General features: G+C 36.3%; 2 protein-coding genes and 1 pseudogene across 3 annotated transcripts; 1 reads left to right on the top strand and 2 right to left on the bottom strand.

Moving 5' to 3' along the window:
- Window positions 1–1235: 1235 nt before the first annotated feature.
- LOC142549954 (uncharacterized) lies at window positions 1236–1965 on the bottom strand. The gene is made up of 2 exons (XM_075659198.1): window positions 1627–1965; window positions 1236–1307 (listed from the first exon to the last, which is right to left on the bottom strand). The coding sequence occupies exons 1-2, from the start codon at window positions 1963–1965 to the stop codon at window positions 1236–1238; spliced, it is 411 nt and encodes a 136-aa protein (XP_075515313.1).
- A 3506-nt stretch (window positions 1966–5471) lies between these two features.
- On the top strand, window positions 5472–19434 carry LOC142549955 (G-type lectin S-receptor-like serine/threonine-protein kinase At1g11300; annotated as a pseudogene).
- LOC142548961 (protein CIA1-like) lies at window positions 19015–23209 on the bottom strand. 2 transcript variants are annotated; one of them, XM_075657647.1, is made up of 10 exons: window positions 22880–23209; window positions 22496–22642; window positions 22176–22394; window positions 21980–22044; window positions 21334–21390; window positions 21136–21207; window positions 20882–20944; window positions 20673–20742; window positions 20031–20114; window positions 19015–19768 (listed from the first exon to the last, which is right to left on the bottom strand). In XM_075657647.1, exons 1-10 carry the CDS (start codon window positions 23072–23074, stop codon window positions 19697–19699), a joined length of 1044 nt encoding a protein of 347 aa, XP_075513762.1. In that variant the 5' UTR covers window positions 23075–23209; the 3' UTR covers window positions 19015–19696. The 2 variants fall into 2 exon arrangements, with proteins under 2 accessions (XP_075513762.1, XP_075513760.1); XM_075657645.1 differs by having other exon boundaries at window positions 21334–21399.
- Window positions 23210–24815: the final 1606 nt, after the last annotated feature.

The raw sequence follows: 24815 nt of genomic DNA on the forward strand, positions 1-24815 counted from the left end.
ACTTAGGCAGTAGTCTGATCAGACGTACGTTATTAAATCCGGTTGCCAGTTACCGGTCAGGTCGCCAGTTACCGGTCAGTTCAGTTCAGGGGCCACTTGCGTAGACCATAATCTCAACAGAAAATTTATGACATGCTATTTTATTACAGGGCTCCAAGGAGCAAACATTTTCGCTATGATTTTCAGTTCAGTTATGCACGTATTATAATTGCTCATGACAAGTTATTTTTACATTATGCCTCATGACATGATATTTTTATCCCATGCAAATTTTACTATATTATTTACTCGTTATTTACGATATATGCATGCTGAGTCTTTAGGCTCACTAGACTTGATTGTTGTAGGTACTGTTGATGTCGGGATCGAGGGCGGGGACCAGTGAGCCAGCTCGAGTTGGCAGTAGTGGGACCCGAGGACCTCATTTTTTTCAGCATTTACTATTTTATGATCAAACATTTTTCAAGTTGCTGGATTATTTTAAATTATTATTTTTACAAACAAACATTTACTTCCGCTGCCATTTCGAACATAAAACTTTATTTATCAATTTATTTTATGAACGAGGTATTTTAATTATTTTAAAAAGAAAAATTTTAATTTTTCCGCAAATTTTCAAGTACGGATTTTTAGGCCTCTACATATCAAATATCGGAATTTCCTTGCCATTTCTAATTCGAATCATTACAGTGCATTTCAAATATTTCAAACATGCTTACAAATATTATAACTAATATCTAACAACAAATTGTTCAAGAGTGTTCATAATAAATAGGAACGAATATATCATGCCGATCGAATTTCAAGAAATATACATAACATATTTTTAAGAAAATGTGGACATACTTACAAAGAACAAGCATGTCGATATATATATCAAGTAGTACACTTATGAAATACAAGTGTACATAAGAGTATAGCAAAAACCCACTTACTTGAAAGATTGTTCCAAAATCTTGGAATGAACAAATTGTAGTTTGACACCGACCAGTCACTTTGCAAAAATATTTGCGCCTAATTGAACCGTTGGATCAATCTGAATTTTGGATATGTTGCTCAAAACTCGTGTAGGTGTATTCTGAACGGTAGAGATCGGATTTGGACGTGCAAAACAATGAGCAAAACCTTCTGAAATTTTGCAGAATATTTAGTACTCGAAAATTGCAACTTTTAGAGAGAACTTTTGATGTTGTTTTAGTGTGGTTTCCTTTAGCTCTTGGGAGGTATTTATAGGTTCATGGAGGGGAGGTGAAGAGGCTAACATTCAATGCCATTACCACCATGTTCATGGAGAGGAGGTGAAGAAGCTACCATTCAATCCCATTAACACCATGTTTATGGCATCCTTATGGCTTTAAACACCATTAAAATGTTGTTATGTCCCTTCAAATTCCTCTTTGAATTCTTGAATGATTTTTAATTCATGCCTTTGTGTAGCTAATTATTGGGTCCTCACATCCTTCCCTCCTTATGAGGAGTTTCGTCCTCGAAACTTGGCTATACCCGATCCTCAAAGAGATAAGGATATTGTTCTCGCATCTTTTCTTCCAACTCCCAAGTAGCTTCTTTTTCGGTGTGATTGGACCATTGTACTTTGACATATGGAATAGTTCGTCGCCTCAGTACTTGATCTTTGTTATCCACAATTCGGATCGGAACTTCCTCGTATTTTAGTTCCTCGTTTAGGTTGCCCTCAACCAGAAGTGGACCAGCCTCAAGAATATGACTTGGATCGGAAATATATTTCCTTAGCTGCGAAACGTGGAAAACATTGTGGATTCTTGACATATCAGGTAAAAGTGTTATTCTATAAGCAAGTGTTCTCACTTTCTCTAGGATTTCAAAAGGTCCGACGTATCTAGGATTCAATTTTCCAGTTTTATTGAACCACATCACACCCTTCATGGGTGACACTTTCACATAGGCTTTTTCGCCCACTTCAAATTCCACTGGTCTTCTTTTCATGTCAGCCCAGCTTTACTGTCGATCCTGTGCAGTTTTCAGTCTCTCTTTGATCATAGCAACTTTATCCACTGTTTCTTGGATCAGTTCGGGTCTAACCATGGCTTTTTCCCTACTTCATCCCAATATAGTGGCGATCGACACTTTTATCTATACAGAGCTTTGTATGGTGTCATTCCAATACTGCTGTGATAACTATTATTGTAAGAGAACTCGATTAAGATAAATGTTCGCTCCAATTACCACTGAAGTCTAGAGCACATGCTCTCAGCATATCCTCAAGAGTTTGTATTGTTCTTTTGGTTTGGCCATCTGTTTGCGGGTGATAGGCCGTGCTGAGGGTGACTTTGGTTCCCATGGCTTCTTGGAAACTTTTTCGAATCGGGACACAAACCTTGGATCCCTATCAGATAGTAGACTTGCTGAAGCTCCGTGTAATCTTACTATGTTGTCCATGTACAAGGTGGCTAATTTATCTAGGTTGTAGTTCATTCGCACCAGTAAAAGTCTGCCGATTTAGCCAGACGATCAATGATAACCCAGATCTCATCATGGTTTTGTCTTGACTTTGGTAATCCTACCACAAAGTTCATGGAAATGTGCTCCCACTTCCATGTTGGGATCTCTAGCGGTTGTAGGAGTCCTCCAGGTCGTTGATGTTCGCCTTTGACCTGTTGACAAATTTGGCATTTAGCGACAAAGTCAGCTATGTCCTTCTTCATTCCATTCCACCAATAATTCTGTTTCAAGTCTCGATACATTTTGGTGCTCCCAGGGTGAATTGAGACTTTAACTTGTGTGCCTCAGACATTACTTCTCGTCTTATCTCATCGAGGTCTGATACACACAAAAGTCCTTTCATCCACAGGACGCCTTTCTCATCAGTTTGGAATTCTTGAGATTTTCATTCTTGAAGTTGCTCCTTAATTTTTGCTATGGAAGGATCTCGATTTTTCTTCAACTTGACGGTTTCTTGAAGGCATGGTTGAGCTGAAAGAGCCGATAAATTTACTTTTCCTACGTCTCTTCGGCTCAAGGCATCTGCTACCTTGTTGGCTTTACCCTGAACGGTAGTTGATTGTTAGGTCATAATCCTTCAAGAGTTCAATCAACCTTCTCTGCCTCCTGTTTAATTCCTTTTGAGTGAATAAGTATTTGAGGCTTTGATGAACGGTGAATATCTCGCATTTAGCACCATGTAGATAATGTCTCCATATTTTTAGTGCAAATACGATAGCTGCTAACTCAAGATCATGAGTTGGGTAATTTTGCTCATAAGGTTTTAATTGCCTTGATGCGTAGGCAATTACCTGACCTTTTTTCATAAGCACATACCCTAATCCTCCCTTTGATGCATCACTATATATTGTGAAGTTCTTGCCATCTTCGGGAAGTATTAGCACTGGTGTAGATGCGAGTTTTCTTTTAAGAATCTGAAAACTCTTCTCGTATTCTTCGCTCCAAATGAATATAGAGTTTTTCTGTGTGAGTTTGGTGAGGGGTATGGCTATTGAAGAAAATCATTCAACGAATTTCCTATAATATCCAGCTAAACCCAAAAAGCTTCGAATCTAAGTTACTGATTTTGGTCGAGGTCAGTCCACAATTGCCTCTACTTTCTTGAGGTCCACTGAGACACCTATTCCAGAGATTATGTGTCCCAAGAAGACGACACTAGTTAGTCAAAATTCATATTTTTTAAGTTCTTTTTCGAAGATGTTTATCATGATCCTCCTTACTTGGTGAGTACACCAGCATGTCGTCTATGAATACGACCACGAACCTATCGAGTTATGGTTTAAAAACTCTATTCATGAGGTCCATGAATGCTGCTGGAGCATTGGTCAGTCCAAACGGCATTACCGTAAACTCGTAATGGTCGTATCTTGTCCTGTAGGCTATTTTAGGAATATCTTCTGCTTTGACCTTCAGTTGATGGTATCCTGACCTTAGATCAAGTTTTGAAAAGACCTTGGCTCCTTTCAATTGGTCGAAAAGGTCATTTATTCTCGGGAGAATGTATTTATTCTTATTTTTAATCTTGTTCAACTTTCTATAGTCGATACATAATCTTATACTCTCGTCCTTCTTTTTCATAAATAGTACAGGGGCTCCCCACGGAGATGCACTGGGTCGGATCTGTTTTTATCCAACAACTCTTGGAGTTGATCCTTTAGTTCCTTTAACTATGCTGGGACCATTTTGTATGGTGCTTTTTATATTGGTGTAGCCCCATGGATCAAGTTGATCTCAAACTTCACTTCATGGTCAGGAATCGTGCCAAGCAATTCTTCAGGGAAGACGTCCGGAAATTCCTGAATAATTGGAATATCCTCTATCTTCAGAGTAACTTCGTCATTTACCTCGTTGATCATTGCTAGTTAGGCTTCTTCGCCATACTCCATGGCTTTCTAGGTCTGAGAAGTAGAAAAGAAGGATTTTTGTTCCTTATCCTTACCATGAAATACGATTTATTCTTGGATTGAGGTTTAGCATTCTTACCCCAACAATCTATCATTACATGATTCTTGTCCAACCAATCAATTCCCATAGTACATTGAATATATGCGTATCCATACTTATTTTATTCTATCTTAAAATTATCATGATTACTATCTCAAAACTTAAAACCAATATAGAATCTTAGAACATAACTCCTTATCAGCCTATTGACTTAAGTCCCAATAATTATAACCTAGTTAAAATTTCTTTCAACCTTGTACGAAAAAAACTAGTTCCTCAAATAATTCTTCTTTTACTAAATATTTCCTTAATCAAGACTATATGAGCCTAGCATGCTTTAACACAAACAAATTTCGTTGGATGTCTTTCTCCTCAAATCTAATCCCTATATATATATATATATATATATTGTACTATAAGGAGAGTCAAAACTTATTATGCATGTTACACTTTCCTCGATGTCCGTCAATATCTCATAACTCTCTTTATTTACCTAAGGTAATGACCTTGATTTCTTAACTTAAGTTATTGTTTCTTACCTTCATTAAATATTCCAAAATCCTGCATATTTAAATTTATCGCTTAGTATCCCAAATTTAATGTACATACCGTTAATTTTTTACACAAAAATTAACTTCTACATCTGAATATCAAAGCTTATATAATGCTTATCTCATATTTTCAAAATAATTTATTATCCCCGAGTCAAATATTTCATCTTAAGTCAGAAGCTTATCTTCGATAGGTAAATTCTCAAAAATGTAAGTCAACTTATATCAGATAGGTGTATTCTCCAAAATATGAGTCAACTTATATCTGATAGGTACATTCCCAGTATAATTCAACTTATCTTTGTACATTCCCAAAAAATGTTATTCTTTCTTTTCGTATCATATAAACATAATACCAGTCTAGCCTATCTTATCATCTCTCCATCATCACTGCTCTTTTTCCACTACATCCATAGGTACTTCTTTTTCTTCTTTCACGTTTTCCACGACAAGGTGCATATGGTTATTTTGTTCTTGCAGTCTATCCATAGCGCCATGAAGCTTGGCGATATAATGTTCTTGTTTACTAGCAAGGTTTTCTTGTTGATGACGAGAGCGGTTAGCAAGATCCTTCTCAGTTTCTATCCTTACTATCAACTTTCGGTTAGGGGAAACTAGTCATACCACGTGAGATATGTTACGTAAGGATAGGACGAGCTGGCTCTCTACTCAATTAAGATGATGGGTGAGACATTGTACATCAATTTGAAGTAGGTTCCTAATCTCCAAGAGTTTTTGTTTCTCTTGTTTTCCTCTAGCGAGTTAAGACTTTAGGGTTTCAATTTCTCATGCTTGGTTTTCAATGGTAAGTTGACGCATGCGAAGGGTGGCTTGAGCACGAGTACAAGGGGTGGCCATTTCCAATACATATCGAATGAAAAAGAGATCAAAATTTCATTATCAAATAAGCAAGGTATTTGGATCGAAGCTTTTCCAAAAGTGGAAAGAAAGGTAATTTCGCATAGATTGAAAGCAGTTGACGAGATTCGCCAAATTTTGTCTATCAAACTCCCAGCCGGATTATGAACCTGGTTGCTCTGATACCACTTAAATGTCACGCCCCGAACCGAGACGTGCCATCGGCGTTGTTTAACAATTTAAAATCGTGTAACAACAAGCCGCGTAGTACATCAAATAGCCAAAAGCCAGTCTATTACATAATTCAATAATCGTCTTTACAATGCGATTAAAACGAAATGCGGAAGCGTAAAATACAATAATCTAACTAAAAGATATAATAACAAGACTGGTCTTGAATCGGATCACCATCCCCAAAAGTATTCTTGTTTTTTATCTTCGATTTGTTCCTCGTTCTTATATGGGGTGGGAATGTAAGGGGTGAGTACTTGGGAAATACTCAGTAAATGAGGCCGATCGGGCATAACGAATATCAAGATGATAATTATACGAATATATTATAATAATTTCAATGGAATCATAACTTCAATAGTAAGCATGTTGAGTCGAATATAAACAAAGTACAAATATAGCACTGAAAATCATCTCATTTTCATGGTTTACTGATCAGTCCCCTATATGTTACTCCTCTAAGGGGCGAGGCCAAAAGAACGGTTATTATATCCCACCGCATCATGGCCTTAAACAAAACATATCAAATATCGAAATTTCCCTGCCATATCTAATTCGAATCATTACAGTGCATTTCAAATATTTCAAACATGCTTTCAAATATTATAACTAATATCTAACAACAAATTGTTCAAGAGTGATCATAATAAATAGGAACGAATATATCATGCCGATCGAATTTCAAGAAATATACATAACATATTTTTAAGAAAATGTGGACATACTTACAAAGAACAAGCATGTCGATATATATATCAAGTAGTACACTTATGAAATACAAGTGTACATAAGAGTATAGCAAAAACCCACTTACTTGAAAGATTGTTCCAAAATCTTGGAATGAACAAATTGTAGTTTGACACCGACCAGTCACTTTGCAAAAATGTTTGCGCCTAATTGAACCGTTGGATCAATCTGAATTTTGGATATTTTGCTCAAAACACGTGTAGGTGTATTCTGAACGGTAGAGATCGGATTTGGACGAGCAAAACAATGAGCAAAACCTTCTGAAATTGTGCAGAATATTTGGTACTCGAAAATTGCAACTTTTGGAGAGAACTTTTGATGTTTTTTTGGTGTGGTTTCCTTTAGCTCTTGGGAGGTATTTATAGGTTCATGGAGGGGAGGTGAAGAGGCTAACATTCAATGCCATTACCACCATGTTCATGGAGAGGAGGTGAAGAGGCTACCATTCAATCCCATTAACACCATGTTTATGGCATCCTTATGGCTTTAAACGTCAATAAAATGTTTTTATGTCCCTTCAAATTCCTCTTTGAATTCTTGAATGATTTTTAATTCATGCCTTTGTGTAGCTAATTATTGGGTCCTCGCAACTTCTGCAATTGATACCATAAGTGCCAACCAATCCATTCGAGACCCTGGAGCTTTGGTTTCAAATGGGCAGAAATTCAAATTGGGTTTCTTCACACCAGTTAATAGTACTTACAGATACGTGGGTATAATGTACAATATTCCAGTGATAATTGTGATATGGGTGGCTAATAGAGAGAATCCTCTTAATGATGCAAATGGAACATTGCTTATTACCAAGGATGGGAATCTAGTGATTTTGGATGGGCAAAAGCAGATTCTATGGTCATCAAATGTTTCGGATTCGACAAGGAATTCCACTGCCCAGCTCTTGGATACAGGGAATCTGGTGTTGCAAGATAACTCGAATGTTAAAATTATTTGGGAAAGTTTCATGGATGCTTTGGATTCTTTTGTTGAGCATATGATACTGTTTACTGATTTAACTACAAATAAGAAAAACGTTCTGACTTCATGGAGAAGCCCTTCTGATCCAGCGCCTGGAAGATTCACCTCTACAATTGAACCTCTGGAGATTCCGCAATCTTTCGTGTGGCAAGATGGCTTTCCTTATTGGCGAAGCGGTCCCTGGGACGGTCAAGTTTTCATCGGATCACCCATGATGAAATATTTTAATCCAGGTGGCTTCCAACTTGTAAATGATAACCCTGGAACTGCATATATGACATTCACATCTTTAAATTTATCGTTTTTGCATATGGAATTGAATGCATTCAGGTATTTATTGGGGAAGATGTGGGATGATAAAATAGGAGATTGGGCATTAACAGGGTCCTCAATTTCTTCCCAGTGTGATGTCTATGCAAAGTGTGGGCCTTTTGGAAGTTGTAATGCTCAGGAGAGACCGATTTGCTCATTACCAGGGTTCGAACCGAAAATTTACAGGGAATGGAGAGGGGTAAATTGGACTAGTGGCTGCTCGAGAAGGGCTCAACTCGAGTGTGGGAAGAACTATTCTGTGGGGGAAACGGGAAAAGAAGATGGTTTTTTTAGGCTGGCAACGGTGAAAGTGCCAGATCATTTGAGTTGGCTTCCTGGTTTAGAACCAGAATGCCGGAGCCAATGCTTGAAAAATTGTTCTTGTTTAGTTTATGCATATGATGCTGGCATTGGGCGTATGCTCTGGACCGAAAGTTTAATCGACATGCAGAGGCTTTCTAGTGGTGGCACAGACTTGTATATTCAACTAGCAAATTCAGAACTAGGTATGAATTCTCCTCTTGCAAGAAGAAGACTTTATTTTCATCTCCATTGATTCAGCTTCTTGCCCGGGAATATTAAGTTCTAAGCATATTTAGTTTGGAAAGTCAATTTTCTCTATACTTTTCACTGTCTAACTTTTAGACTAGCATAGATGAACTCAAGAAAGTTCGTTCCCTTTATCTCTCTTAAACTTTTGCAGGTAACATTAAGAAGAAATACCACAAAGCAATTATTGCAGCTGCAGTAATTCTAGTTTTGATAATTGTTCCTTTATGTACATACTTTCTGTGGAAGTATAGAGGTATTTACTTAAATAATTTAAAAATCAGATCAACTACAAACATCGAGTTATTGATTAGATATCATTTAATAAAAAGTCACTTGGATTTTTTTTTTGATGCACATACGTAGCAGGAAGGAAGCAAAGTGCAATCCGAGGTGCGGAGAAGGATCCACCCAGCCCCTGGTATACAGAAGAAACCTGCCTCAAACATAATGTTTTTGGAGCTAAGCTGGAGGAGTTGCCTCTATTTGAATACGAGGCACTCTCAAATGCGACATACGGCTTTGACATACGTAATAAGATAGGACAGGGAGGCTTTGGTCCAGTCTACAAAGTATATAAACTTTGAAGTTTTATAATGTTGATCAAGTAATTAAACAATTGGTTGGTATACAGGGGCTGCTAGCAAATGGACAAGAAATAGCAGTTAAAAGGCTTGCGAGATCCTCCAATCAAGGGGTGGAGGAGTTGATGAATGAGGTTGAGGTGAACTCTAAGCTTCAGCACCGGAATCTTGTTAGAGTGCTTGGTTGCTGTGTAATGCCCTGAAGTAAATATTATAAGTTGTTGATTTAGTAAGGTGATATTACTAAATAATTAGTGAGTTTTAAAGAGAGAAATATGATATATTTTGATCATATGACGTCCAGATGATTTGAAATTTGGATATAACGTAGAGAACTCAAAGATATAGAAGTTTCATGTTTTGAGTTTTGAAAAATTTGATCGTTTGACTGGTCCAAAGGGATATACTGGTGTTAAAATGTTAAATATATTATATTATTTTATTAATATAATATAATATAATATAAAAAAAATGGATAAAGATGCACTTACGTGAGAAGTTGCAATTATCAGAAAGTTTCAACGAGAACAGAGAAAGAGAGAAGAAAGAAATAATACAGTTTTGAATTTTCTTTTCAATCGTGCTACTTATCGGTTTATCCAATCGACGAACCGACTTCAATTTTGGGATCGTTGACATGAGGTCTTCGATTTGAGGTATAAATTTTATAGTTTTGGTGATATTTGAAATTCGTCGATTTCTGGAATAAATCCGATAAATTGTGAAATCATACAGAAATATAAGATTGTTGAGTAGTGTATGATTTTAACGAAGTAGAGAATATTATTGTGTTGTTGTTTTGAATTATTCCTAATTTATTATAATTAGGGATTTTAATCGTTGAATTGAGATTGGAGAGTTGTTTGTTAGTTGTTATTAAATCTGATTGTATATTCGGAGTCTACGAAGTATAGGCTACACGTTGATATAAAGTTTTCGCAATTTGACGGATGTTGTAAAATAGCCTATTATTTGATGTTAAATTAATTAGAGTGTATTTGATCGTAGTATTGTGAGTTAAATACACTAGAATATTAAATTGTTGAACAATAAGAATTTATAATCGAGTTTTATAATTTTATTGAATTCATTGTTGTTGAATTATTTAGATACATCACAAGCCTCGGGATCAAAGAAATAGCCAGATTATTTATATACTCGATTATCATGTACGTGTTGACGTACGAGCATATGTTGTTATTGTTTAGTATTGATGAATACTATTGTGTTGAACGATGGTAAATCACTGGATATGGGTGATTTGATATTATATTTGTTGTTGTTTATTATTGTTGATGTTGTTGGCTGTCGTTGTTGGGAGACGTCACGTTGATGTTGTTCGTTCAACGATATTGCTGTCGCCGGAGTTGGGGTGCGACGTATCGTTGATGTTATTCGTTCGAAGATATTGCTGTCGCCGGTATTGGGGTGCGACGTATCGTCGATGTTGTTGTTTGTTCGACGATATTGCTGTCGCCTGAGTTGGGGTGCGACGTATCGTCGATGTTATCGTTGCAGTGTGATATTGTTGAGGTTATTGATGGTTGATTGTCCAGAAACGGCAAAATGGGTATTTCTGTTATCATTTCAGTTATATCTTATGTTGTTAATATAATTGTTGTGTATTACGATGATGATTGTTGTGTATGCTCACCCTTTGGGGGCTGTTTCTGTTGGACAGGTTACAGGACTATGCTGTGAGACATGATAGAGGTGAAGGACTAGGTGTGTCTAGTTAAACAGTCCTGTAGTTAATAGTAAATAGAGACAGTATGGTTCATTGTCTTATTTGAGTTGTATGTGTGTATTTATTATACTGTTTCTGCTACACTGACGTAGATAGTGTGGTGATTGCACTATTTTGTCGTATATGCATTATATTATTACGTCGTCGAAAAGAAAATTTTTATGCATATGACGTCACATGTTGTATGATTACATGGCGAGGTTTGGGGCGCCACATGCTGTGTGGAGTGTGAAGAAAATATGCTTGTTTATGAATACATGCCAAATAGAAGTTTGGATGCGTATCTCTTTGGTGAGTATTTGATGCGTAGTTTTTATTTGGTGCTACATTACCACTTACTTGAATATTCCTCACTTGTGCTATCATCGATGGATTTTGTTAAGATTCTTGCTCTCTTGTTTAGTGTTTCATAAAATCTTGGACTGCATTCAAATTTACAGACTCACATAAACAAGGGTTTCTTGATTGGCGACAACGTGTGATCATAATCAAGGGAATCTGCCGAGGTCTTCTATATCTTCATAGAGACTCGAGGTTAAGAATCATTCACAGAGATCTAAAACCTAGTAACATCTTACTAGATGAAGAGTTGAACTCGAAAATATCTGACTTCGGAATGGCGAGAATTTTTTGTGGAAAAGAAGATCAAGCCAATACAAGGGTTGTTGGAACATAGTGAGCATTTACATTTATTGCTTCATTCCAACAATATTTCTTATGTGATTGATTTTATCACTTGTGGTGAATTCATATTATGCAGTGGCTATATGGCACCTGAATATGCATTACATGGAAGATTCTCAAAAAAATCAGATGTCTTTAGCTTTGGAGTTTTGTTGCTAGAGATTGTAAGTGGGAGAAGAAATGCTAGCTTCCAATTTGACGAGCAAACCCCCAGTCTTATAGGATAGGTAAGTTTTTTTTGAAAATTCCAGAATTTCACTGAGTAAAAAAAATTAAATGTGACATTAGTAAAACAAGTGTATGTTTTTTTCTAGAGAAATTACTGCATATTTTAGTTTTAACAAAACTAGAAAATTTTAGTTAAAACAACACAAAATAAACTTTTATACTCTTTAGTTAGAACATCCCAGTTAAAGTACTTTTCCAGCTAATGTATTTCGGTAGCTTTGGGAGTAAATAATTACCTTTTAATTTCAATATCTTGCTATGTAATCAAGCAAGCAATCTTTGAATTCAAAGCCACCTAAATTTGAATTCAAAGAACACCATTTTTGAATTATAAACATATGTGTTGATTAGTCAAAAATTATGAGGTAAGCCATGATGTTTTAATTTTGTTTTCTTCCCTAAACTTCACCTATAAATACCCATCCATTCTTCATTTCAAAAACACACCAAAATACAAAATCCTCTCATCTACAATCATAAGTGTAGAAGTGAGACAAAGGATTTAGTGTGAGATTTCTTAAGGAGTGTTTATCCTTGGAAGGAATAGGATTAGTGGAGAGAAAGTGAGTGTTAAAATCAGAGTGTTCTGAGTGAAATACTTTGTATTCTCAATTCTCTTGTCTTCTTTGTCATTAATAAAGAAGTGATCTCCTTGAGAGTTTTAGAGTGGACGTAGCCCAATCTTGGGGTGAACCACTATAAATATTGGTGTTCATCTTATTCATTGTTGATATCACTTATGATGTTCCGCTGCGATGTTACCTCGTTTATTTCCCTGATATCCCAACAACTGGTATCAGAGCTAGATTCTCAAATACTATAGGAAGTCCTCGTATGCTCTGTGGTTGCAGCTTAGTCTGAACTTCCACATCAGAAAAGGCTTTCTAGACAGTATTAGGGAAGTGGTTCTTTTGTGTTCAGGCTTTGACGATTAATTCGTTGGTAGCAGTCACAAAATATGGAGGTACGCACAAGCAAGATGATTAGTCTTAATGGCTCTAATTATCAACTTTGGAAAAGTAAGATGAAAGATCTTTTATTCGTTACCAAGATGCACCTACCGGTGTTCAACGAGTCTAAACCAGATGATAAATCAGATGCCGAATGGAACTTCGAGCACGAGCAAGTCTGTGGGTACATCTGACAATTTGTCGATGACAACGTGTACAATCATATTTGTAACGAGACACATGCTCGTACACTTTGGACGAAGTTGGAGACACTATATGCCTCCAAAAGTGTCAACAACAAATTATTCTATTTGAGCAAGCTTGTCCAGGTTCGATACAAAGAAGGAACTCTGGTCGCAGATCATCTGAACGAGATTCAAGGATTCGTGGAGCAGTTATCAAGTATGAGCATAAAACTTGATGACGAGGTCATATCTCTGATTGTGTTAGCTTCATTGCCAGAGTCTTGGGAGACTCTAAAAGTATCACTCACGAACACAGCACCAGGAGGAGTCGTGAGTATGGACTCCATCAAGAGTGGCATCTTGAATGAAGAGATGAGGCGGAGATCTCAAGGTTCCTCTACCTCACAGTCAGATGTTTTGGCTGCTGAGTCAAGGGGTAGAAGCAAGATCAAGAAAAACACAAATCAGAAGCCAAGAAGAAGCAAGTCCTCGGGGAGATGTGCCAACGTAAAGTGTTATCGCTGTGGAGAAAACGGACATATTAAAAAATACTGCCGAAAACCGAAAGACAAACATGAAACCGATAATGAGCAAACAAACTTCATTGATGAATTTAATGTTGTTCACGAGCTAGAGCAGGAGTCCATAAATTTGGCAACTCAAGTAACTAGTTGGGTGATCGATAGTGGAGCAACAGTCCACGTGACATCTCGAAGAGAATGCTTTACATCCTACACAAAAGGGGACTTTGGTGTGGTGAGGATGGGGAATAACGACTTATCCAGAGTCGTGGGAAAAGGAGATGTGAGCTTGACTACCGTGGATGGCTCTACACTGATCCTGAAAGACGTCAGGCATGTGCCAGAGATGCGCCTGAGTCTGATATCGGTCGAAAGACTCGATGAAGAAGGTTTCTGTACAACCTTCCGAAATGGGGTATGTAAGATTTCAAGATGATCACTTGTGGTGGCAACGGGATTAAAGATGTCAAAGCTATATGTAGTTCAGGAAAATCATTCTGAAGGAGTGAACTACGCAGGGGAAGAAAACTCAACAGAGTTGTGGCACCGACGTCTTGGTCACATAAGTGAAAAGAATCTTACATGCCTTGTGAGCAAGCAAGTTCTGCCCGGTATAAAGCAGGTTCATATGAAACAATGCACAAACTGCTTAGCCTAGAAAACAAAACAGAATATCATTCAAAAGTTCACCTCCTAGCAGAGCCGATAAAATTCTAGATCTGGTGCACTCAAATCTATGTGGTCTGATGCCATTGTCGCTCGGAGGAGCGAGGTACTGGGTAACTTTTATCGATGATCATTCTCGGAAAATTTGGGTGTGGACACTCAAAACCAAGGACCAAGTTGCGGAAACGTTCAACAATTTTCTAAACTTGGTTGAACGGCAAACATGCATTAAACTCAAATGTATTCGAACAGATAATGGAGGAGAATACATTGGAACCTTTGATAATATATGCAAAAAGAACGGAATCAGACATCAAACAACACCACCAAAGACACCACAACTCAATGGATTAGCTGAGATGATGAATAGAACTTTGGCAGAAAGAGTCAGAAGCATGCTCTCACATGCAAAGTTGACTAAAGAATTTTGGGGTGAGGCCGTGGTTGCTGCTGCATATATATTGAATCGCTCACCTTGTGTTCCTCTCAATTATGATGTCCCGGAGCAGGTGTGGCAAGGCAAAGAAGTTTCCTATAATCATTTTCGGGTATTTGGCTGTGTTGCTTATGTTCATATACCAAAGGATGAAAGACAGAAGTTGGATGTCAAAACAAGAAAGTGCATATTTATAGGCTATGGCGAGGATCAACTTGGTTACAAGTTTTATAATACAGATCTCAAAAAGCCTATAAGAAGTCGTGATGTCATATTTCAGGAGAATGAATTCTTGGAGACTGCGGAAAAGGAGAATTCTGAATCTGAACATGATCTGGAGTGGTGGCCTTCGACGGTAAATCCACAACCGGTTGAAGATGAAGAATTGCAGAACGATCATGAGGATGATGATATCCGTGTTCACAGTGAACCACCAGCAGAAAGTTCTCGTGGTACAATGACCACACGTTCTGGAAGAGAAGTGCGACCCTCAACCAGATATTCTACCAATGAATATATCATGCTAACTGACGGGGGAGAACCAGAGAGCTTCGAGGAAGCTATTACCGGTGAACACAAGGATAAGTGGATGGAGGCTATGCAAGAAGAAATGCAATCATTGCATGATAATGAGACGTTTGAGCTGGTGAAGTTGTCGAAAGGCAAGAAAGCTTTGAAGAATAAGTGGGTGTTCAGATTGAAGCACGAAGAACACAGTAGTCAACCAAGATTCAAAGCTAGGATTGTCGTCAAAGGTTTCGGACAGAAACATGGGGTCGACTTTGATGAAATATTTTCACCTGTGGTGAAGATGACATCCATCCGGATTGTGCTAGGGTTAGCAGCAGAGCTCGATCTGGAGGTGGAACAAATGGATGTCAAGACCGCATTCCTTCATGGGGATTTGGAGGAAGAAATCTACATGGAGCAACCAGAGGGGTTTGCAGAGAAGGGGAAAGAGGATCTCATGTGCAGATTAAAGAAGAGTTTGTACGGTCTCAAACAAGCACCAAGACAGTGGTACAAAAGTTTGAATCAGTGATAACTCAACAGGGATTCAAGAAAACCACTGCAGACCATTGTGTGTTTGTCAAAGATACCTTTGATGATGATTTGATGGTGCTTCTGCTCTATGTAGATGACATGTTGATTGTTGGCAAAGATGCTTCTAAAATCAAAGGCCTAAAGAAGCAACTAAGCAAGACTTTTTCTATTAAAGACTTGGGGCCAGCAAAAAGAATTATTGGCATGGAAATTCATCGAGACAGGTATGCCAAGAAGACCTGGTTGTCGCAGGAAAAGTATATTGAAAAGGTACTTCGGAGATTCAACATGGACCAGGCCAAAGCAGTTGGATGTCTTCTTGCCAACCACTTCAAGTTGAACTCAAAACAGAGTCCTATTACAGAGGATGAGGAAGAAGAAATGAAAGGTGTTCCATATGCTTCAGCTGTTGGAAGTCTGATATATGCCATGGTATGTACTCGGCCGGATTTAGCCCATTCAGTAGGTGTAGTGAGTAGATTCCTTTCAAAACCGGGAAAGAAACATTGAGCTGCAGTAAAATGGATATTCAGATATCTACGGGGAACCTCTAAACATAGATTGAGTTTTGGAGGATCTAGACTTGAGCTTGTAGGCTACACAGATGCAGATATGGCATGTCACGCCCCGAGATCGGGGTTAGTTGACACCGGCAACCACACAATTTAAAACAACAAGCCTCGTAGTACAGTATAAACCAAAAACCAGTTTATTACTCATCATCAATCAAAAGATTGTCTTTACAACATAGATTCTTAAAATGATAAAAATAATATGCGGAAACTTTTACTACTTACTAAGCCAAAACTAAAATAAACTTCTTGAATCATCTTATTATCATCCCCAAAACTGGTCTTGTTCATCTTCCTCGATTTTCTTTTCTGATTTATCTGGGGAGAGTAGAGTAAGGGGTGAGTGATATGGTCGTCACTCAGCAAGTGGGGGCCGTTCGAGCACAATATAACAACATGCATAATTTCAAAAATCACATGACTTGCACTTACATAGCATCATTCATATCACATGCATAACATTTACCAGCACTGAGATTCATCCACTTTCTATGGTTTACTGATATCAGTCCCTAATTTTTACTCCTCTAAGGGGGCGAGGCCGTATAGCGGTTATGTCCCCCACCGCGTAAGGGTACGTCATGGTTGGGATTCCCACCCATATACAGTCGAATCCTCACAGTGCCCAAAACTGTATGACAACCAACACAAGAACGGAGTAGAAGAAGAACGTACTCGACCGTATTTTCAAAAAACGAAATAAATATGCATAAACGAAAGTTTAATCTTTAAAACAAGCCCACTTACCTTAGACTAAAAGAAAACGTGAAGAACTCTGAAACTATAGAAGAATCATGCAACCAACCCCTCGAAAACGCAGCAGCACATCTACCGAAAAATTAGCCGTCTTGAAAAATTCACTGCGCCTTATTTCACCGTTGGATCGGACTCAAAATTTTACAGTACGTTCACAAGTACGTTAAATATATTATGAACGGTGAAGATCGGGTTTGGAAGTCGTTTAGACCTGTTCATACAGAAAAACCGTAGGTATGCTGAATTCCCGCCTAAAATCTGAGCAGTTTTATTTCAAAGGCTATAAACGAAAACCTAACCGTTGGATTTTGCTGGAACTTGGATATGTTATGCGAAACATACCAAAGCATATTCTGAATGGTGGAGATCAGATTCCAAGCACCCGAGTGAGAGAAACGAATTTCTGAACTTGAACAGAATTTTGATGACTCGTGCAGAATTTTAGGAGCAAAATTTCGAAAATTTGGGGAGGAACTCGAAAAATTCATGTAAATTCTGAATGAAAGGGTCCTCTTATTTATAAGGGTGATGTAAAAATCCTACCATAATTCGATTGATATTTCTTCCATATTTCGAGATAATTATTCCATAATTATCGAGATACTCATTCCTTAAATATTAGGATGTTACCTTGTTGAGAAAATCTACCTTGTGTGTAATATTTCCTTCCAAATTGATTGATATCCAGCCTTATTTCGAAATTAATACACGATTTGTACTGAATATTGAATTTCATGTATTTATTTACTTGGATATTCCATGTATTATTTTTATTTTCGAATTTATTATAACTCGAAAATAAAGCCTTATACATGTCTATATTTAATTAATTGCATGTCCAAAAATTTGGGTTCTCACATGGCAGGAGATGTTGACTCCCGAAAATCTACATCAGGGGGAGCTGTGTCATGGCAGTCAAAGTTGCAAAAGTGTGTAGCATTATCAACCACTGAAGCGGAGTTCATTGCAGCAACTGAAGCATGCAAGGAAATGTTATGGATGAAAGGGTTTTTGGATGAATTAAGTTTTGTGCAAGATCAATACAAATTGTTCTGTGACAGTCAGAGTGCAATTCATCTTGGAAAGAATCCTTCAATGCATTCAAGATCAAAGCATATTGATGTTCGCTATCATTGGATACGGGATGTATTGGATAAGAAATTGTTAAAGCTTGAAAAGATTCACACTGATGAAAATGGATCTGATATGATGACCAAGACATTGCCGAAATGGAAGTTGGAATACTATAGAGCTGTTGCAGGTTTGATCGAATTCACAAAATGGGCTTGAGGGGGAAAATTGCTATGTAATCAAGCAAGCAATCTTTGAATTCAAAGCCACCTAAATTTGAACTCAAAGAACACCATTTTTGAATTATACACATGTGTTGATTAGTCAAAAATTATGAGGTAAGCCATGATGTTTTAATTTTGTTTTCTTCCCTAAACTTCACCTATAAATACCCATCCATTCTTCATTTCAAAAACACACCAAAACACAAAATCCTCTCATCTACAATCATAAGTGTAGAAGTGAGACAAAGGATTTAGTGTGAGATTTCTTAAGGAGTGTTTATCCTTGGAAGGAATGGGATTAGTGGAGAGAAAATGAGTATTAAAATCAGAGTGTTCGGAGTGAAATACTTTGTATTCTCAATTCTCTTGTGTTCTTTGTCATTAATAAAGAAGTGATCTCCTTGAGAGTTTTAGAGTGGACGTAGCCCAATCTTGGGGTGAACCACTTTAAATATTGGTGTTCATCTTATTCATTGTTGATATCACTTATGATGTTCCGATGCGATGTTACCTCGTTTATTTCCCTGATATCCCAACATATCTCTATTTTATATGATAAAGGTTACCCATTAATTATCATATGGAGGAGTATTTCAGGATAGACGTATATATGTAAACGCAATTTAAATTGAGTTTTTACCTTGAATATTTGCAGGCATGGAAATTGTGGAACGAAGGAAAGATTTTTAAGTTGATGGATCTTCTTTTAGTGCATGATTCGCCAATGGAAAAAAAGATTGTGAGATATGCAAATGTATGTCTGTTGTGTGTTGAAGAGATTGATAAAGATAGGCCAAATATTTCTACAGTACTATCTATGCTTAGTAATGAGATTGCAGAGCTTCCTCCTCCAAGGCAACCTGCATTTACTTTGAATCAAAGCACTCCAGAAAATGAAAAGAGTTCACCCAAGTGTTCTTCAAACGATATCACCTTGACTATAATTGGAGGCCGGTAAGAATTGGAACTCCTCAAGCACTATACATCGTAAAGTCCGATTAATTATTGTGGATAATCTTTGTTTCCTATATTGATGCACATCATTATCATGGTGTCTCTAGCATTTCGTGTCTGCCTCTACGAGACCTTGCTTTTAATACTTTTGAGCAAAAAGTTTGCATGCCAAAGAAAAACAAAAAGCAAATGACAAACTATTTGCTCAAAAACCATGTTAAAAAGCTTTGTATCAAATTCAGAAAGCCAGGTATGTGTACTCTCCGTCAGACTTGGAAAAACTTGACTAGGAAGAGTAATACTTCTCAGAAGCTACCATTGATACAACTAATGAGAATCATCAACAATATTTCTACAATAGGTGAACAGAATTCACGGTAGCTTAGTGGGATCATCAAGCCATAGAGCAACGATGCCAGTTAAAACTCAAATTAGGGGGGCCAATTCCCATATCTTGATTGTTCCATCGTCACTCGCAGAGGCAAGACGCATGTTATCCTATATTTGTGGCAGCAAAGTGAGGTTTAAGATAGTTGAGATTGAGAAATATCAAAATGCATGATAATTAAGGTTCATTACATCATATTCAGCATGGAAGATCTATATTTCGTATCCAATGATTCAGAGACATCTTATCAACACATACAATTAGGTAGGCATCGATTTTCATGTTTTTGAAACAACTGATTTATCTCGGCCTAATAACTCCAGTATGAAAATCTTCATTTAAGGAATATAGTTAATAGTATGACTCGTTAACCTTGGAACTCCAGTGAACTGAGTTTATATCCTTATCATGAGCATGGTCCTTCTTCAGTAGCAATTTATACGCAGGTTCATCAAACTGTATAATATCCAGAAAAAAATAAGGATTGTAAAAAAATGAAAGAGGTATAAACATTACCATGTCCGACTAATGTAACCATCTAGAGACAAATATAAATGTTTGATGTTAATGCCAATGACAAATCATATCTAGGACGTACAGCATTTCAATTAGATAGCTGTGAGTTAACCTAAGAGTAGCGGACATGATGATTTTTTAAACCTATCACACTCCAACAAGGCAAGCCTACATGAAAGTTTCATCAAGTGGATATGGTTACATAATATAAGAGAGTAAAGATATAGTAATTCACAGAGGATCTGCCCTTCTAGTTACAACTTTGCTGGAGCCAGACGGTTTAGACAGGCTTTGTGCCATTTTGAGGTTTTGTATGATACAAGTTTTCGTTTAACAGATCTTCTTGCTTGATGCATAACATGTTTCGAGGCCTTTCATCGCATAGAAACTCAGTTACTAGAAATGAGGACACAATTTCCATTCATGGTAGCAAGGAAGTTAAAATGGAAATACAGAGGATTAATCAAACGCATAATTGCTGTATTTATCCAAATATACCGATCTATCTTCATTCTCAATAAAGAAACATATAGCACCGTCAGCTGCCCCAGTGCAAATTATTTCCTCCCTGGAACATTCACCTCTCAAAATGAGATCAGGCCATTCTAATACATTGGAATAAATGAAATGACAAAATTGGCTAAAAAATATAGGAAAGTTATAAGGCCTAAAAAGAAGAAAGATAAATTTAAACAAAATATTGCTACCTTGACCAATGGGCAGAAAAAATTGTTTGGTCATGATAACCGGTTAGAGTACATAAATGTTTCCTGACAAAATGTGAAAAAAAATATGAAACCAAGATGTATATAAACTGACTAAAATTTTAATAAACAGAACAACAGACTACACAATTTGGATGCCAAAAAGGAAACAGATGATCCGTGAGAGCAAAATGAAAGGCCATCTGAAGCAGTTGTGCAGGTGAAGGATCAAATGCATATGGAGAAGCATTGCTAACCCAGGGACATTTCTTTCTCCGTGCCGCATCATCTCGATGTCAACACTCCATATATTAATGGTTAAATCGTCGCTGCAAAATCAATATTACTGCATTACTTCTAGTATAACAACTATGTTCGTACAGGAATTACTTACAAGACGCAACCAACATGCTGGACATGTAAGCATAGAAACGAAGAAAAAAATCCATGCATACCTGCAGGCGGCGATTTTGTTTCCCCTGCGATTAAAAGCCAAGGCCCGGATTGTATGTCTGCTCCCACTTAAAGATAAAAACAGTTGTACAAGATTTTAAATATTTCACAAATTTAATCGGTAATAATTAATGTTCAAGTAAATAATTAAGACTACTTACAAACTTTATAACCCAGCAAAGTGCAGTAGATAGATGAAAGCATTAAGAGAAGAAGCAAATAAATTACAAATCAAAATCTCTGGATATTGCAATCAGTTAACCTGAAAAATTGTGTACGTAATCAAGCATTATAGGATTTAAAATCAATGCCTTAATACAAGTGATTAACAATCATCAAGCATTTAAAAATCTTCAGAATAAAGTATACCAATTAGCATGGATTTCTGAGATCCAATTTATGTCTTTCCAGCGATGGTTTCGGTTGCTAACAGCAATAGCACCACCGGACCTTTTGTGTCAAGTAATACCGCACAGATTAAGATTTTTCTAAGTTAAAGCTAGTTTTTGATAGATTGTGCATTATGCCCATTAATATCCCACAAGAAGTTCTTTTGTGCAAGCCAGGATAATGAATCACAGTTACTTTGCTGTGAATATTAATCTGTAATGAGTTTGTTTAAACATAGAGAGCAGATTCTGAAACTACCTGTTACTTTCACCTAGAGTTTGCACACAATCCCAATTAACCATATCCACATCCGGAACCCAAATCTACAGCAGTTAGATATGTCTCATCAGCATTAATGTTTATAATGTGGACTGAACAGAAAGATCAAGCAAACAAAGATTTTCAGATATTCGAATATTTTACAATTTGATAGCTCTATTTTTACCACATACACCTTGATAGTATTGTCAAAGCCGCATGAAAACAGAATATCCTTCAATGGATGCCACTGGATCATTTTAACGCATCCTGCACTATCTGCCACCATTGATGCATTTTCCTTCCTAAATACTGATTCTACCTTCCATATCCATATCAGTTTCCAGGGGACACAGGTAGCAAGCAACACGCCAGATGCATTCAGGGAGACACTAACTGGTACTTTGTCGGAACGCTGGATGTAAGTACACAAATAGCATAGATTAAAGATCCTAGAGAACAAAGAAATCATTGTCAACACACAGCCCCACGATAGGATGTTTCATTTGATCAGACCTTAAAACCATTTATGGTTCTGAATCTTCCTTTGAAACTCTTCCAAATGTATGTCGTGCCATCAATACTTGATGTTGCCAGTAGACTGCCAGATGCCACCCAGGCACAATATATCACAGTTGAATTATGCAGCTGCAGCAATACTTCCTGAATAAACAGAATCATTAACACCAGAAACTCTACTTCATTCACCTTATATTTTTCATCCATATAAAAAATAGACAATTTTCCAGCTCCTAACCAAAGTTACCAATTAACTGCATCTACCACTAAAATAAAGTACTTTGTTTTTCAAACCCGAAAACACGTCTGTGTCACTGAAGTTCATCATATGATAGAAGAGATAAATGAGAACTTATTGCGTTCAAACTCCTTAAAATGAACCTTGCACTGAAAAAAGCCAGTAGTGGTGTTCTGTTCCCAAATGAGTACTTTTTTGTCGGCTCCACATGAAGCTATCATGGCGGGGACACCGTCGACTCCTGTGGCTGGATTCCATGCAACACACCAAATCCTATCAGTATGGCCTCGAAGCGTTTCAATTTCTTTCAGCTCGAAAGTCCTATCCGCGAAATTCATCTTAAGAGGAGTGGAACTTGGAAATGAATTCGGCGAGATTTGATCAAGAAGAATTCAACACCATAAAATGGAGATTCAGAGGGCGAATCGGAGAAGAAGCTGAAAATTGAGTAACCGCCTCAAGCTGTACTGTGCTTCTAACTGAGTAACTACTAACTGCTTCCAACTGTATTTCGTTTATTTGACAATTTAAAGGGCTTTTTTAAATTAAAAACTTGTGTGAGACGGTCTCACGGATCGTATTTTACGAATCTCTTATTTGGGTCATTCATGAAAAAGTATTACTTTTTATGCTAAGAGTATTATTTTTTATTGTGAATATCGGTAAGGTTGACCAGTCTCATGATAAAGATTCGTGAAGCCGTCTCACAAGAGACCTACTTTTTTTTAATTGATTATTGTTATTAATTTGAAGGGGAAATTATAAATTGTTTGATTTTAATTCATAACTTGGATTTTTTAAAAAAAAATTGGTCGTTTATATCATAGTTATGACGTGGTAACAAGCAAATTAACAATTTCCGACGTCATATCAACGGTGTCTGGCACCACATCATCAGTGGATTCACGAAACATGCATTTTCCATTATATTTACAAAGATATTATTTTTAGTTTTTATTTCTTTCGATCACTCTTAATAAATATTAACGACTTTTTGCACAAGTTGGTGTTGGTACATATATGTGATTCTTTTGTGTGTTATTTTTAATTTAATATTTTCTTATAATAATTTTTTACATTAGATATTATATAATCATTTAAAAATTCAAAAGTTTTTGATAAAGATTAAAGAAATATTTTAGTAGTTTTGAAATTTTTGGAAAGTAAATATGATAGTGTGATAAGATAATACATAAATTCACAAAAATAAATTTTTATATAATATTTTTATAAATGAAAATAGAGTACTTTATAATTTTAAAAGAGTATTGTTGTTAGTTTAAAAAATTCATCATGATCCAAAAGTTTGTTATCTTAAGTGCATCAAAATTAATGATATAATATAATATAATATACAATTTTATATAGATTAAAAAATTAATGTAATACGGTCTTATGGGCTTATAACCGTAATACGGGCTGATCTGATCTATAATTATCATGAATAATAAATTTTTTGACATAAAAAATACTTTTTTTATGAATTGAGTTGGATCAGCTATCGGTCTCACAAAATTGTATCGTATAACTATCTAATATGAGATTTTGTGTTAATTTTAGTGAGAATTGTATTTTTAGACCAACTATTGAATTAATAGTATTTCCAACAAATATTTTAAAATTATAACATCAAAACAAAACAAAAATTATTATCATTAGTAATTATAAATTAGGTTTATCGTTGTTATTTACAACTAAAATGATGTGAATGTTGAAAGAAGTGGATTTAATTGAATAAACTAATTATAAAAATGAATAGGATAAAGAAATTAATTAAATTCGATATACAACATGACATTAATCAAAATTAAAATTGAATGAAGAATGAGTTGAAGTAAAGTCTGTAGCGTGAGAATAAATCGTGAAATGAATTAAGAAGTAATATTTTTATAGAAGTAATTCAAATAAAATATTCGTCTAACAAAATTGACTCATGAGATCGTCTTACATGAATTTTCGTGTAATATTTAATGTGTTTTTAGATGCGAGGTGTGTATTGTTTCCTGGTGTATTAAAAGTTTTGAAAATTAATTAAATCATGTTTTTAAAGATAAAAAAAACTTCTTTATTCGTAAAGTT

The sequence above is a fragment of the Primulina tabacum genome, chromosome 6, assembly GCF_025594145.1.
Source record: "Primulina tabacum isolate GXHZ01 chromosome 6, ASM2559414v2, whole genome shotgun sequence".
In the NCBI taxonomy this organism is placed as follows: Eukaryota; Viridiplantae; Streptophyta; class Magnoliopsida; order Lamiales; family Gesneriaceae; genus Primulina; species Primulina tabacum.